The 16879-nt window shown below is 44.3% G+C and overlaps 1 protein-coding gene and 1 long non-coding RNA gene across 8 annotated transcripts in view; one reads left to right on the plus strand and one right to left on the minus strand.

The window, feature by feature from the left end:
- Positions 1-16879, plus strand: part of SLC6A6 (solute carrier family 6 member 6) — a 92908-nt gene that overhangs the window by 20336 nt on the left and 55693 nt on the right. For 2 of the 5 annotated variants that reach the window (XM_066195767.1, XM_066195768.1), the window contains exon 1: positions 15449-15731. The exons of 1 other annotated variant lie outside the window; for it this stretch is intronic. In XM_066195767.1, coding sequence (XP_066051864.1) covers positions 15701-15731 — 31 coding nt within the window. In that variant the 5' untranslated portion in view covers positions 15449-15700. Of the gene's footprint in view, positions 1-14914; positions 15140-15448; positions 15732-16879 lie in introns of those variants that run through there. 2 more of the 5 variants (XM_066195771.1, XM_066195770.1) reach the window with 2 other exon arrangements.
- On the minus strand, positions 11552-15954 carry LOC136296587 (uncharacterized). 3 transcript variants are annotated; one of them, XR_010722965.1, is made up of 3 exons: positions 15729-15954; positions 13186-13362; positions 11552-11811 (listed from the first exon to the last, which is right to left on the minus strand). It is a non-coding gene; the product is annotated as an uncharacterized lncRNA (long non-coding RNA). The 3 variants fall into 3 exon arrangements; XR_010722963.1 differs by having other exon boundaries at positions 11552-12117; XR_010722964.1 differs by lacking the exon at positions 15729-15954 and adding an exon at positions 14240-14543 and having other exon boundaries at positions 11552-12117.

Raw genomic sequence — 16879 nt, forward strand, 5'->3', positions numbered from 1 at the left:
GGAGAGCTCCTGGAGAGGTCTGGGCAACTATTTTGCTTTGAGTTTTTAGGTTAAGAGAACATGAATAAATAATTTTCTCTTCCATCGTGGATTTTGATTTTTGTACTTGCATCTCATTTGGCCTGCAGAGGCACTCCCTGGCAGTGAACTCATGCGTTCCCACTCTGCTTACATGTTCCATTACCAGAGGTGAATAATCAAGACAAATATGAAGAATGAGAGAAGTACATACTTGTTTATTCAGATAATAAATGTGAAGGATGAAATCACCTTAGTCCTGAACTAAAAACAACTATTTCAGGATCCTCTTATGGTAGCAAAAGATACTGGAAGGAGGTGAGATTGTGTTGTGTCAATGACAGTGGTACTTCTGTTTCCTTGGACTTATTTCCCATACAAGAAGACTATTAGGGAAATTATTGGAACCTTTCTTTCACCTTAGTATTGACTTTAAGAAAGAAAACTGTGTCTTGAGTAGTGGTTTAAGCCAGTTTCTCCAAGACAACTGGTAGAAAGTATCTGCTTGCCCACGGGGCATTTTCACAAATTGACCATACGTTGTCCCCATTTGTGTCACCTCTGCAGTCCCTGGCAGAGCTCCAGCTCTGCCAACCCCCTGCCTCTGTCACCTTGTTTCAGACACTAGCTTGGATCAGCCTTGCCCCTGTGGCAGCTACACCGTGTCTGACCCCTGCCTGGGTGTACAAAGGTGGGAAAAGGGTGGGCCATTTCCTGTGCTTAAACAACTGTGCACTGTTAGCTCAGGGACAATTGAGCCTCTGGTGTTTATACTGTCTTTGTCTGGATAAACTGTATGGACACAGTTCCAGTGCAGGCACCAGGAGATTTTCTTGCTGATATTCATGGTGCCAGCATTCCACCCTTAATGTGTATTTTGGGCATCCCCATCTTGAATCAATACCTCAAGCCTCTTAAAACTTCATTGTAGTTACATTTAGATTTATTCTTTAATATTTTTCTTTTACTGAGGAAACCAAAGCCAAATACATTTTATGACATATGGTCTTCTTCATGCTCTGTAGAAGGTAAATGTCACCTCACTGAGATGCATTTAGTCTACTCAAGGATTCTTAAAGAATTTAACACCAAGGATGTCCTAAGGGATTGGTCTCCCAATGCCACCTTCTGGGGTTTGAGCATTCAGCTCAATGTAAAGCTCTAAATATTGCTGAGGCAGACAGAGATATTCAGTATCTCACACTTCACAGAACCTGGACACATTTTGCACACACTAACTGGGTGTGTTAGGAACTCTGGTTAAATCAGAGAATTTCTCTTCTTTTAGCTTCCAGCTTTTCTATCTGTGTCGCAATGATTAGTCTCCAGCTGTGAAGAAATATAGAAAGCTTCTTATTTAATAAATTTTGAGTAATCCTAAAGAAGCCAATTCCTCCCTCCCCAAAATCACATACTCTGTGTTTCCTTCAGAAATATCTTCATAAATAACACCGGAAACTGAAAATACCTTTCTGGTCCCATAGGCTGAGATAGGACTTATAGTATAGTTGCACTGACATTCAGTCCATATATACTTAGCATTTCCATCTAAATTCTTCCCTGCCACCTTGATGGTGTATTGGATCTGCTAACACTGGAGAAGGTCCTGTAGAGGTGAGACCATCTTGTACTCAGGAGATAACAGGAGTTAAACCTATTTGGATATTTTGCTCAGTTTGTACATCGTCCTGGGATAGCATGCAATTTTTCATCATGAAAACACATTTGGGAAAAAAAAAAAAAAAGCTTAGGGAAAACTACAGATTCAAAATAAAAACAAAAATAAGCCCTACCAAGCAAACCAACCCTTGTACTTGTCCACTGAGCTTACTGACCAAAAGATAATGGCATGGAAGGTGCCTGGATTTATGGCTCCTCAAAAATCCTTTTCTTCCTCAATGACAATTATACTCCTGAGAAAGTCAGATGCCAGATCTAGCCCTGGCATCATTCAGTGGATTTTTCCTAAAATCAAGAGGCTTTTCCAAGCCTGGTGGTTTCAGATGTTATGATTGATGTTTATTCATTTATCCTCTCTTCCCATGGAACTGGCAATGGCTGTTATTTCTGTATCCAATACCACTGTTATGTCTGTTGCTCTAATCTAGCTACTTATATGGTCTCCCCTTAGAACAATAACAAACTCTCCTACCTTCCAGCCTTATCCTAGGCAAGAATCTCAAGTTTCTGAGCTTGTATGTGTGTGAGTTAACATACTGAGGCAAAGCTGAATTGAAGAAATGAGTCCTATCTTCAGCTGGGAAAACAGTGTGAAAGGCTGGCACAGGAGAGGCCACAGTAGTGACCTGGGCTGCTACAAGAGTTTGCCAGGACTAGATGTGCTTTCCCCAGATTTTCTGCTCCTTGGTCCCTGCTCAGTAGAATTTTCTATGATTCTGGGAATCTGGCAAGTTGTAAAATTTTTGAGGAGCAGAGGGTAGACAGAGGTTTTTCTTTTGAGAAAGAGAAGTGCTAGTTCTGCCTGGAGATGAGCTGATCAGCTGTCACTGGAGGTATTGCTTCTATTTATTCTGACTGCATTTGGATCAAAATCAGCATTTCTGTGTGTCTCCTCTCCTTCTTTATCTGGGGATTGTTGTCTGTTATTGCTGCGGACACTGTAGTCCCCCAAGACAAAATTCATCATGCAAATTTAGTCTCTGTTTTAGACAGCTTTCTCTCCAGAGGTTGTGACTAGTTTTTAATGGCTTGTTGGGAGCCTGGTCTTACCTGTTACCCAGTTTCTGTGCTTTGGAAAGGCAATCCAGGGGAAGGAAAGGTTGATGAGTCTGTGGGTCCAACAGCTTTAGGGAAGAGGGCAAATCCCATGTGCTTGATATGGTCAGGGTGGTGGTGAAGATTTAGGTGCATAAAATCCTATGTGAATAAGAACAAGCTGAAGCTCTTGCCAAGAGCTCTGAATCCAAGAACAGCAAATGGAAGAATTACCAATGTATAAAAATATAAATAAACACATGCCAACATTAATTGGAGGAACATGTCCTTCACGCTGACCTTAGCCCATGTGACTCTACCTCGGCTGTAAGGGACATGAGCCCTTGATTTCTCTGTAACCAATAGATACAACCCATGTTTCCAGCTGAGGGGTTAAACTGCATGTGAGGGAATAATTGAGTGCTGGATGGCATTTTTCACACACCTCTTTTTAGACCTGGATCAACGAAAAGAAATATCATTATATCTCATATTTGTGCTAGGAATGAAGTGATTTGCGTACTTGCCGGAATGAGATACAGTTGTCTCAGAAGTTTGTGTTGGCAATAGAACAGGCAGCTGTCAACGCTTCAGCCTAGAAGTAGATGCAGCTCATTAGGACAGTTGGATGTCATCAGATTAGCTGGGCTTGGAGATAGGGTGAGACAGGAAAACATATGACAAGAACTGGCATCGCAAAACCTCCCCCTTCAGAAATACTACCTCAAAACCAAGGAATGTTGTGGTTGATCACAGCCAATATCAATACAATATATCCTAGTTTAAGGGCAGACTTGCCAAGTATTTCAGCATGGGTTTCAGTGCCCGTGGTACACATAAAAGTTACGGCATTGGTTCTGGATTATTTACTGGGACTCCAGTAATGATGTTCCTGGCATAGCACTCCTTGCAAACACGTACTTTGGAGGAGTTCCCATACATTTTTTTATTGTCCTCTAGAGCTGTGGTGGCAAGCTGTGTGAAATCTATCCAGAAAACTGGAAGAAATCAAAACTAAAGGGAAAAAAACAACCAAACCCGATTAAAGATGTCAAAGCCTTTCTTGTGTAGACCTAAAACAAGGTCTGAAATCAAAAGGATATGTGTTGACTGTGTAAGAGCTGTGGGGGAAGGAGTTTTAGATTTTCTTTCAGTGCCCCTAGAGGATTGCTTGACATATTCTGTACAGTTCTGGGACCAGAAAGATGCTTTCAGACTGGAAACAATTCAAAGATGAATAACAAACAAAAGAAACAGCAAAAAATACCTGAGTGATAGCAGGGATTAATTTCAAAGAAAGCTTAAACAGACTTGTGTCGGTGACAGGTCAAGGTGACCAAGTCCCTCAGCAGTACTCCATGGATATGTAAAAAAATGTAAATGGCAGCAGGCAGATGAAGTGTTTGTCAGCATGCATTGCCACGGTTTGTTTTTGTGTTCAAAAGTTCTTTGTACTAAGCACACTTCTCTTTTCAGATCATGAGCTTTAGCTTTGCAACCCAAGCAGCAGGGATGCCTTGTGTTTCTTTAGGACTTTTCATCAGATGATCCCCAAATGCTTTGAAAGGGTGAATTAAAGGAGCTTCACATTGAGGAAAAAAATAGAAAAGGATTAATTTCTTTCTGCCAAAATGCAGTCAGTTCTGGTGCAAAGTAAAAGAGGACCTGGATTCTCCAGTGGGCGAGATACTTTTCCCTTTACATTGCTGCAGAATCACAAAGGTTTTGTTACCCAACCTGAATTCCTATCTGGGGACACTTTGAGCAAAGGAAAGAAGGGCTCCCCAGTTATGGAGAGTGTGCTGCAGCCAGCAGCACCAGGAATAGAAGTTGTAGCAAATGAAAACGTAGGGGAGGAATAAAAGAGAGAATTTCAATTTCCTTGAAGGGTATTAGGCTTGAACACCATAACTGCTGCCACCATTCTTAATAGCAGTGAGGATGTACAAACATTTGTGTGACCTCTGCTGAGCAGCTCCTCTGCTTACTCAGTACTGATTTGGGGTTGCTAGAGCAACACCAAAACCACTTCCTATAGAGTGTGGATGTGCTCTGCAGGCCTCCCAGGCCTATATGGTTAGCAGAAGTTAGGAAACTTCACAGAGGAAATACAATGCAAAGTACTAAGAGATGTGGAAACCTTAAATAAGGATGTAAATTTGACCACTATTTAGTCGATGCTAAGAGAAAACAGGAGCATGATGCCCTTAGAACCTCTTTAAGGCAGCTTTTAGTCTGTTAATAATCAAGAGGAGATTGCTTTATTTAAAAAAAAACAATTCTGGTTTTATTTGAACAGCTCCCTTCAAATATTATTTTTGTGCACACTAACGTGACACCCATGTGACATTGTTTTAAGCCTTATACTTGTATTCAACATTCATTTAGTTTTCCTTGCTGACAAAATTTCTAATGCGAGGGGATGTACAAAACCTGCTGGGTGATTTTCAAAATCTTTTGTTGTTGGAAAATTTTTAATGATGAAATACTTTATTAATTGCTTCTATTTTATCTGGTTCCTGGCTATTGCCACAGGAATCTTGAGGGTTTGCAGCAAGGAAGATCTGTACTCCCTAAATTATAATTTCTGGGATTATGCTAAAGCACCGTGTAAAAACAAGTATTAATTATGGTTCAGACAATTCTGTGCTACAAACATATCTAATTGAGAAAAAACAAGGAATTCAGTCTAGGCTGTTTACTAATAAAATACCCAACTTTTTCAGTGGAATTTGATTTTCTACTCAACTGGTGTGATCCTGGGAAAGAAAGTTCAAGGTCTGCCTAACCTGGAGATTTTTCTCCAGCATGCTTTCTACTGAATTGGGAATTGTTTGAGTAGTGTTCATGCTAAAAGTATTCCCAATGCTTTTGATGTTGAGTTTTTCCTTGTTGGCTGTTGTGTGTCCTTGGTTGTAGCAATAATGCAGCAACTTCTCATTTCCCTCATATTCTCAGAACAATTGATATTTTAGTCCATGACCCGAGAATCATAAAACCATAGACCCTAAGTTTAGGGGAGTGTTCCTACAGGCACTGGTGTTGAAATTACTCCTGGAATATAGCAGCTATTTAAAATTTCACCTTGCTGGAAAGTACTGGCAGCCTGAAAGGAGAAAAAAACACCAGACAGCTTGAGAGCCTCACACAAAACAAAAGATTAGAAGAATGGCTTTTGAGCCAAAAGACAAGTGGTGACATGAGCACAAACACAAAGGTCAATGTGGATGTTAATACAGAAATATGGGAGAGATCTCATTTACTTTATAGATGAATCAAGGGATGTAGTTCCTATATATTTATTCCCTGATCTAAATACAACATGGCTGAAATGATATATTGTGTTGCTGAGCTACAGCCAGGTCAGAGTCCCACACAACCAGCCAACGTGCCCTGGCCATAGCAGCTCCTTGGAGAGCACTCCAAAGCAGGGGCAACCAGCGGTTGGCGACTACACGTGGTAACCATGTCCCCAGGCCACCAACACACACAGGGAGACTTGGGCTAATGTATGACATTGATGCAGAGAAAATGCCCTTTGACTATTCAACGACCAGTTCCAGTAGTGTGACTGGCTGGGAGGCAGGTACCCACAACAGACCCACTGCCAACAGCTGGCGGGATGCCTAAATATAGGTTGGGCAAAATATTAGAGACTATGCAGAGTCTGCAGTGGCCCAGCACAGGCAGGGAGAGAGCTGACTTGTGGGATGCTGCAGGTCTGCAGAGATCTCAATGGGTCTTGGCCTTCTCTTCCATCCCTGATTGCTGCCCTGCCAGCCTTGGAGTTCACTATTGTTTATTACCCAGAGGGGACAGCTGAATTCCTTCTACAGCAACAATATTTTTTTGTGATGCCAGTGCCATGACCTTTATTCATGAAAAACAAAGTACAAATGGGGAAAGCAGGGTGGAGCTCTGTCAGAAATGTGATGTAAACAGATACAAAGATGTGGCTGTGCTCCTCCAAAGCCATTTCCCACCAGGTAAGGATCAGAGCAACAGGCATTGCAAACACAGCAGAGATTCTATCTCATATTTTGTTAAGCTAATTGCCTATACCTAACAGCAAGGCTTAATAAAAATTGCCAAATTGAACTTTTAGTCAGATTATACAACATCAACAATACTTTCCGAAGGATTTATGGAAACATATTCCCATTCCAGGTATCTGCTGACATTTTAAAAAAGCCAGCCCCTTTTCTAGCATTCATGAAAGTAACATGAACAATTCAGTAGGAGAAGAGCTTCTGTTTTGTTGTGGAAACAGTCTCCACGGTACCCTTGAAAATTCATCCTGAGGCAAGTTTGAAATAATTCATGCTTTTGCTCTTACAAAAATATCTTCATGTTTAGAACAAACAGCTGTTTTGCTGGTGGAGAACAGCAGAAACATGACCTGTATTTAAACCTGTATCTTACTGGGAGAACTGGGAGCTTAGTCTCCCAGTAGGGATGTAAAATTCAGGCAGTGACACATGCAAAGACTTCTGGAGTGGCATGAATTCAGCTTGAGGGGAAACCTGAGTTGAAGCCAGGGGGAGTGGGCATGTGGCAGCATCCTCTGCTCTGGCTGGAGATGGTGCTTATGTCCTGAGCTCCAGCAGGCCAGAGGATGTGCCTGAAAGATGCTGTACCCCCCCTCCACATGGTTTCACAGGACCTCCAAAGGCACTGGGTGGAAAAGCTACCAGGGGTCCACCACACCCTCCGCTGTGTGTCTCTGCTCAATGACTTTTTCAGCTCTGTCACCAGGCAGTCCCAGGCCCTGCTGCTCAGGATGATGCCTTGTCACTGCCACAGCCCAGTCTGGCCATGCAGCTCCTCCATGATGCCAATAGGCCAAAGAGATTTAGAGGCCCAAGTCTGGATAATTTGTGCTTCATGCTGAACCTATTCCACCTTCTCCCCTTTCCCCACCCTCTCATGTACAGACAACAAAGCGGGATTGCTCTGGCTGGGAGAGACAGCCTGAAATCACTCTCTGTAAGGATGTACTGCTGGGCTGGTGGTGTTGCTGCACCCAGATAAACTTTCCAAAACCAGTCTCTGCCCAGGTTGGGACATAAGCGTCAGGTATCCCAAAAGAGAAGCGCAGGGATGCCGCAGTGAATATTGCTGAATTTATTTTAGGCCACGGAGATTCCGGCTGAAAGAGCACTTGGGAGCTTGCCAAAGGTCCAGAAAAGGTAACTGCTTGGGGGAGGCTCAAGGTCACCCATGCCTGGGAGCCACTGGTGTCCCCTCAGTGACACTGCTGCCTTATGGAGTGGTGTGCTGCCAGTGAAGGTGGAAGCCCAGGCATCTCCTCGGAGCACGCGGGCAATGCCTCAAGTGTTTGTGGCCCGGCCGTGCCAGGGCTGGCGCGCAGGGACGTGCCCTCCGTGGGCAGCGCGGCGGATGCTGCTGCGTCACTCGGCCGGGCAAGCAGCTCTGCCTCCCTGACACCAGATGCAAGCAATTTGTTTTGCATTTGGACTGGTAGTCTGGAAAACCGAAGCGCTGTGTTTTTCAGTTTATATTATATGCTTGCTTTCCAGTTCTGTTAATTAAAATCATGATACTGGATGAGCAGTTGCTGGATCGCTTGCAGGGTTCATTTTAAATTTCTTCTTTTTTCTAGACTCTCAGGCATTTGAAGTCCTTTCTCTGCTTGCAGTGCATTAATTCACCTAGCTAGAAATTCTATCTGTCTGAACTCATACAAGCATGCATTGGGAAATGGTTTTGTTTCTTACAATATTTTCTCCCAGTGTTTGCCTATATCTACCAATTTAATTTGTCAGAATAAATGAAGCAATTGAAAATTATCCACTCCTCATAACTGTTTCACCATCACTTTGAGAGGGAAGGGAGCAGAGGGACCCATAAGCAAATAGAAAGAAATATGAGCACGTAGGAGTTCACTCAAGTGATCACTCTTCTTCTTTGGTGAGTTTAATTCATCAGCTTTTCTAGAGCCGTTGCGTAAGTCATGAAGGCTCAACTGCCTCAGCAAGCTCTCCACCTTACATTTTTGGACTATTTTCCACTGTGATGTCTACTGTTACCCGGGATGTGGTTAGGCCAAGTCTGCCCAGCTCAATAATCAGCTCCAAATGGAAATGGAAGTGGTTCTGCAGGGCAGCCTCAGATTCTATTGACCTTTTATTGCTTTCAGAGTGGCTCTGCCACAACTTCTTCCCTGTCTCCCAACTCACATCTCCTGTGGCTTCCCAGATTCCATATAACCTTTGCTGCACCTATGTAACCATCTTGACTTGGCAGAACCTGTTGTGCTCGTGAGGCCCAGGAAATCTCTGCAGGCTGTGCAGCAGCAGAATATTTAGCTGCAGCATGGCAGGTGTGTTACTCACAGGGAAAGAGGCATATTCACCACATGCATCATCTGCAAGCACACCTTGTGCTGCTGGAGTAATGCTAACGGAGGACTTGGTCCAGTGAGGGAATATCACTTAAACTGCCCAGATGTGAAGCTTTGCTTTCAGGACTGAACATGCTGCTGAGTGTGGACATGTGCAAGGACAGGCCAACATCTGCAGCGTTTACTTTGGTCTGCAGACAAAGCTCAGAGTCGCTCAGCAAAGCTCACACGAGCTTCTCCCATGCGTGAGTGAACATCACCTGAGCTCAGCAAAGCCCTTCTATGCAAATCCCAACTGCTCTGCATTGTGTCAAACAATGACTCCAGAATTAGATCCAACAAGATGTCTTTTTTTTTTTTTTGCAGCAAGTACATTCAGCGATGTAGCCTTTTCAGGGCTTATATCTTGGTTATTAATACTACCGTTTGCCTTCTTTTGGAAAATTGAACTCATGTGATAGAGGAACTTCATGTGTCAAATTCTGATACAGAAATTCTGGTATGAGTGCTTCTGTAAAATACAGAAGTGGGAAATGGAGGTTCCATGGTAGGAAATTATTTTCTTGGGTGTTTTTTTAATAAATTTTATATGATTGAGCCAGCAAAGAACAATGCCAACATCAAAAAAAAATCCATTACCTGTTGATCTTGTCCTGGTTTCGGCAAATTTAGGCAGGCAAGATTTTATAAGAACTGTTATGTAATAGTTAGTTCAGGCAAAAAAAATTGATTAAAAGAGATAAGTTACCATATATCTAGTACTAGGTAATCGGATTAAAAAGAAAAAAAAAAAAAAGGCAAACCAAACAACTGAGAAGTGCAATAACTGGATTTGCTAATGCCACATAAAATAAAAAGATGAGCACATATTTGGATTTTTGCACAGGGCAAGTGCCACAGAATTTTCTCTAGGGAACAACCTCCTATTGGCAAAGTGTGGTCAAATGCAACAAACAAATCTTTTTTGTCTTTAATTATTGTGATTCTGTTTAAAAGTTAGAAGACGTCAGTTTTAGAATGTGGAATGCAATTGTGAAAGAAAATGGGTTTCCTGAATTTTCAGTGATTGACTAAAATTCACACACATACTGGTTATTTTAATTTAAGGAAAAAGGATTTTGTTTATCCTGTTACATAACACTGGATCTGTTCTCCCTTGAACACACAAGTATGATTATCATTAATCTTAAAGGGAAACAGTTGTCTTTCAAAATCCTGTCTGAATTTCTGAATTTTTATTTTTTTTTAAGTTAGATCCCAAATGACTGGATATGAATTGAAGATTAAAGCACATTGTTTATTTTTTTTAATTAGATTATGCTAATCTCATTTCTGCATAGTTCTTCTACTGTTCTTCCCAACAGCAATAGTGAAGAAAAAACCCGTTTTAGAGTGACTTCCAAAATACAAAACATACTGTTCATACAGCATGCAGCAGGAGTACCTGTTATTGCTCTTTTAGCTCATTTTTATGAAACTGGCTGGCTTTCAGTTCAGAGACATTCTTTAATAATACTTATATTTTTCATTCTATAGTGCATTCCTTTCAAGGATTTTAAATTGCTCAGGAGATCTTGAAAATCCCAGTGAAAACCTTTGGATATATGAGAGGTTTTTATTTCCAGGTAGCTGACTATCAGTTAACTTGAGACACTCACTTCTTTCAAAAGCCGGTGTGACCACTTTGGTTCCAGGCTGTTTGGTTCCTCTGTGTTTGCCCCTCACTTTAGGAATCAGCCCCCGGAAAGCAATAGGCATTTCCAAACTCAACCAATGTTCAGAAAGGACCAGCTCCAGCCTCTCAGCCTGCCTAAGTGCCTCAAGTTAATTTGTAATTAGCTTGATGTAAGTAAAGGACCAGTGCATGCAATCCCATAATGGCTAGGCAGTCTCAAATATGAGCAGAATAGGCCACCCAGAGCATTAAAGCAAGAGAATTTAATGGCAACTGGCTACTTTTCAAGAAGACCTGTGGTTTTTCATTGCCTTTGTGTTTGATTTGTAAACCGGGTGCAGGGCTCTATCACTGGCAGATTCACATGATGGGGAGTGTACCTAAAACACAGGTCATGTTTTGATTTCTGTTTGATACCTTATTTATATATGATTTATATGGATAAACTCAGAAAAATTAACTGTCCAGGCCGTGATTTCATCTAAAATAAACACAGACTAAAACTACAGCAACTTAGTGGATTGCATGGATTAGTGAGATATCCTGGTATGTAACAGCAATAGCAACAATTTATTCCCCAATCTAGTAATGCTTAAAATCTGCAATCCAGAGTCACTCCATGATATGCAAATCCCTTACGAAATCTGTTTCCCTTTTTCAGGTTCAGGATCCTCTGCTATACAGGGGAACTCCAAAGACTGACCCCATATAACTTTGTATAGGAAATTCATGTATAGAAAATCATTAATGCAATGGACTTACTCAGACCATCTTTTTGCCATTCTTGCTTACACAATCCATTACAGACAGTGCTGTCCATTTCTCTCTTACCTTTCTGATGGACTTCGTGCTTGGATTTTTTTAGCAACAATACCTTTTTTTGCTAAAAAACCCAAACTTCTCTTTTTTAAAATGTTAATGTTTATTTGAAAAATCTTCCCAATCCCTGCAAAATCTGATCTTTGTCCATGCCCCATCTTGGTCCTGAGTCCATGAAACTTCATGTTCCCTCTAGCAGCCAATGAAAACAAGGTTTCTCCTAAAAAATGAAGAAATATTAAATCCGTTACCATTTAAAAATTAATGAGAACTTGCTGACAAGCATACTGTAGGTTCTGGTGTAATATCCCTCCCTCCACCTCACCTTATGGAAACCTGAATTAGCTCTGCCATACCCTTGGGTTAATATTCATCCATCTGAAATCTGGCACTCACATCCCTGCCCCTCGAGACCTCTTTACCCGGGTGCAAATACAGTGAATCTCTCCTGACTTTCATGCCATCACAGTAGATTTCCACACGTTGTAGCCAAGCTGGGGATTTGGCCCAGTGTCTTTTTTAAACCCTGTGACCCAGACGTGGAGATTAAAAAAGAGTTATGTTATCGGATTAAACAGATACAAGAGGCACTCGCTGTATCAGCATGCAATACCTTAGAACTGCAGCAAGAAGATCAGCATAGTATAGGCAAAAATAGTCTCTGAGAAAGAGAGAAAACTGAAAGTGATGGCTAACCCGTGCCTTGGGCTGGGGTGCAAAAACCTGCCACTCTGGTTGCCAAAGCAGCCACAGGGATATGGTGTTCTGCTTGCCATAGCATCTTGATACAGGATACACTTGAGGTATAAAAGTCATTTAAGCTCACCTACCTGTAGGCAGAGTGATTTTAGCCTTAGTTAAGTTTGGGTTAATGTCTTCACAGAGGGGTTTTAAGGGGTTAGGCTTGATTGTGTTATGAACTGCATCAGCGGACACTGAAATCAATAGAGCTGCAGAAGCAAAAATTCTAATAGATTAAAAACAGACCTACATGAAAAGGATAGCAATTTCAGGCACCATTTGTATGCTTAATATTATACACATGCTTATGCTTTGTAATTTAGGCTCTAACTTGTGATTTTGGTTACATAAGAGAGTGGAGAAGCCAGAAGAATTAGTGCTGCTGTACGCCACTGCAGCTGAAGGCAGAGTTCCCCCAAATATTCATCAGGCATATTCTCGGAAGTTGTGCTGTCTCATAATGAAATAGCAGATAGCAATGTGCACATTTATGACACAAAATTACTTATTTTATTATTATTATTATTATTATTATTATTATTATTATTATTATTATTATTATTATTATTATTATACTTAGTTCCAGGTACTGTTTACATGCCTCTGACTTCAAAACAGCTTTGGCTGTTGGTCTTCTACTCCAAACTTTTTTTTTTTTAAAACACAGAGAGCAACCATGTGCTTTGTGCGGCTGATTTTTAATGACTGAGGAGCAACAGAGGAAGGGAGAGCCAGAGACAAAATACAGACTTTGATTCCTCTAGAGAACTAGAGCAAAATATTCCACTGCTGTCACTGGTACAGCTGTGCTGGCAGGATCCTTCACACAGACAAGGCTCCAGCCACTACTTACATTTCACTGGTGTGACTGCTAGTTCCAAATCTGCATCTAGGCATCCTCACTGCAACCAAACAAGTGGCTGAGTTGGTGAGAAACCTTTTGCTTCATTCCCTAAGTGCAGCCAGAGCCGCCTGTTTGTGGTCCCTCGTGGAGCCTCACAAAATGCGAGCTGCCTTCTGCAAAGGATGCCTGTGAATCAAAGTTGCAGTACACAAGAAACCTGAATCAGAAGACGTAGGTGGCAGCATGGACTACATCATTATGAGTTTAAACGAGGCTGTTCAGTGGAGATATGTCATCAATTAGCTGTGTATATCCTATATCTCTATTTGGTTTTCTGCTAAAAACCTACTCACGTTCCAAATCAGCTCGGATACTGAAAATCACGGAATGCACTGGAGTAAGGGAAAATCTGATATGTGACTGTGGCACAGCGTTTTTGGCATCCTGTTTTGCCATCGAAAAGTGTGCGGAATGGTGCAGCTTTTGCAAGGACCAGCTAAGGAAATCAGCCTTTTCTGAGACCTCCCTGGAGGCTGCTGCGATGGAATTTGATCCCCTCAGCAGCCTATGCGTAGGTGATGGGTTCCAGAGGTGGTGCCCCAGTAACTGCTGTCCTAGTTCATGGTGTAGAAAGGTAGCCTCTGGTATCCGGGAAAACCTAGAGAGCAGAGGTGTGGGGACTATTCACTCTCCTTTGGTCCATCCCTATTGTTCCCAGTTACGAGGTTAGCACTGCGGGACTTCTGTGAAACACAGATGGCCCAAAATCTCCATTTCACCACAACTGTATTCCCACAATGCAAATGGTATTTTGCAGTACAGAGGATCTTACTAAGTCTTCAGCATGCTTCTTTCAGAGCATGAAAATGCCTCGCGACCCTGCCTGCTGCTGTACCCTTTCATTAAGAGAACCAGAGGGGATGCAGGTAGGAGAGCAAGGACACGTTTCAGTCATATACGCGTTCGCCTGCAGGGGAAGAGGACCGGCTTTCGGTTCTGTGAAACCCGACGCAAAACAAAACGTTGCCCTGCTCATTTTCCCCGCCGATCGCCCCGGCCATACTTTGTTCTCCAGCTGCGACGGGGACTTTCCGGTGCCGGGGATCGCGCTTTTGGGAGGCGGCAGGGCAGAGCAGGGATATCCCAGCCTCCCAGGCACCTGCCAGCCCACGCTCCCGTGTTGCCTCCTCCAGCAGGAGACGGCTGCGGGACCAAACCTGTCCCCAAAGCCTGGCAGAGCGGTACCGGGAAGTCCAGTCCCACGGGGGGCCGGGGAGAAAAGTGGCCGCGGAGCAGTAGAGCCAGGGCCCAGGCGCAGGGACGGGTAGCGGCGGTGACAGCGCCGTGGGATGCTTCTTCTGTGAGAAGAGCACTCTTTGTGTAAAGATAAAAAATAACGACTAAAAAAATGTACGAAATGTACGAGAATGAAAAATACCGAGAGGAGATCAGCGGCTGGGAGCCCTCGCTCCGCTTCCTGCCCGCCGCAGCAGCCGCGGGACGCGGGCCGGGTCCCTCGGGCCGCCCCCGCTGCCGCTCCCGCTGCCCGCGGCAGCCGCGGGGGAGGGCGGGCGGCCCGGGGCGGCCCCCCCGAGGCGGTGGCCGCTGCCCGGCGGCCGCTGCCCCGCACCCGCCCGCCCCTCCCCGCCGGCCCGCGGCCGCCTGCCAGCCCGGGCTCCGCCGCCGTGTCTGCGGCATGGCCCCTCCTCCCCCACACCCCTTCCTTTAGGCTCCCCCCTCCCCAGCAAAGAAGAGGCCGTGCCGGTGTTTTTCCACTCAGCAGGATGGGTGATGCTCAAAGCTCCCTCATTAGACAACAGACACGAGAGGTCAGGAAGAAAGCGCTTATAAATTACCGTTTCCTCCTGCTCGGCGGTGCTAGTCGCGCCGCACCGCTCCGCCGGACGCGCCGCACCGCCGCAGGGGCGCAGCGGCGCGCAGGCACCGCGGCCAGCGGACACAGGTACCACCGGCACCTCCCGGGCGGGAGGGCGGGCGGGCGGTGGGGTGCCGCTCCTGCCGCTGCTGCTGCCGCTGCGGTGGTGGCGGTGGCGGGGCTGGCGCGGAGCGGCGCGGATCGCCCCTCGCTGCCGCGGCGAACAAAGGGGCGGCCGCTCCGCGCCCAGCGGAGCCGAACCGAGCCGGGCCGGTGGCGGCGGCATCGTCTTCCCTTTGTCCGCCTCGACTCGGAGTGCCCCCGGGCGCGCTTTCCCTTCCCCCCTTCCATTTATTTTTTAATTCATCCTTCTCCTTAAAGCCCTCTCCTCCCCAGCTCTCGCATTACCCCGACGGTGTTTTTTCTCCCCAGCGGTTATTTACCCCACACCCCCCCCACACCTTGCGTTAACTTTTTTTGGCGATAACATTCTCAGCCATTCCCCGTTGGCGGATCTCCAGCACATCGACGGCGCACGTTTCTCTCCCCAGCTATTTCTGCCCATTTTTTCTCTCCTTCCCACCCCTCCCCGCTGTGCTTTCTCTGTCTGCCGTACGCTAACCTCGAGTGAAGAGACTGGCACAGGCAATGCTACATCTGATGCTAATGGGCCTACCTGGTGGGTAATACCGCTGCTGCTGCTTTCTTGTTATTTCCCTCATTTTTCTTTTTATTCCCCTCATTTTCCTTTTATTTTGTGGGTTCTTGACATGCTGAAATCAAAGTAGTGATGCGGCTTGGAAATAAAACACAGGGACTACACAAGGCAGGTTACCAAGCTCAGCATGGTGCAGAGGGGTGGTAATTCTGGGTTTGTCTGGGGGTAACTTGGATCCAAAATTCACCCGCTGGCTTTAAGATAATGAATGCCCATTGCTGCCTGTTATTATAGCAGGAGGTATGTGGGAGGACTCACAAGGTTTCCATATAAGAACATGGGAGAATTTATTTCACTCAGGCGAAGAAGTGTGCGGAGTACGTGTTATTTATGACACTGAAGGCAAGCTGTGTTGTCCTTAGGCAGCTCCAGGAGTGGCAAAGCTTGGTATTTAGAAATCGTAAAAGATGAATTCTGCTGTTTAATAAGAGCTATGTTTAAAGGGAAGCACGGGTGAAAATAAAAAAAAAAAAAAGGAAAAAGTAGTGGGAGAGGATCCAGATAAACACGAAGAAATACAACCCGACACTTATTCCAGCACAGTTTGTGCCAAGGTGTAAAGATGGAGGTTTTTGATTAGTTCCCATGTTTTTTAACCGTATTGGGAAAGGCATTAAGAAAATGTGCCGAGAGGAGCTGGTTACGTTGATAGTGCTATTTTGGTAACTGCTTTTTTTTTTTTTTTTTTTTTTTTTTTTTTTTTTTTTTTTTTGCTTGCTTGCTTGCATGTGAAAATGTTTTGAGTTTTGGACTAGCAAAACAGCGAGGCAGCTCTGATGCGGACACATGTCATCGGCTGTGTAATTCAGGGCTCAGATGACAGTTGCTACCGGTTTAGATTTTATGGCTTTAGGTTTGAGGGTAAATCAGCCCATTAAAACCTGCTGCTGTGGAATTTAGATGGGAGAGGCTTTGGTGAGAGCCCTGATGGTTGTTGACAGCCGGGTGCTTACCTCTGGGTCTGCGTTCAGCCGAGCTGACGGCTTTCTGGCATTGCCTACCTTTGCCACAAGTGTTACGGAAAGGTTTCCTTGAAGGTTATTGGGGGGTTTCTCAGCAAAATGTGTGAGCAGCTGAGGCAGCCAGCAGCATGACTGTGAGTGTCGCTC

Source organism: Chamaea fasciata, unplaced genomic scaffold, assembly GCF_029207755.1.
Source record: "Chamaea fasciata isolate MVZ Bird 193981 ecotype frontalis unplaced genomic scaffold, bChaFas1.0.hap1 SCAF_13, whole genome shotgun sequence".
Taxonomy (NCBI): domain Eukaryota; kingdom Metazoa; phylum Chordata; class Aves; order Passeriformes; family Sylviidae; genus Chamaea; species Chamaea fasciata.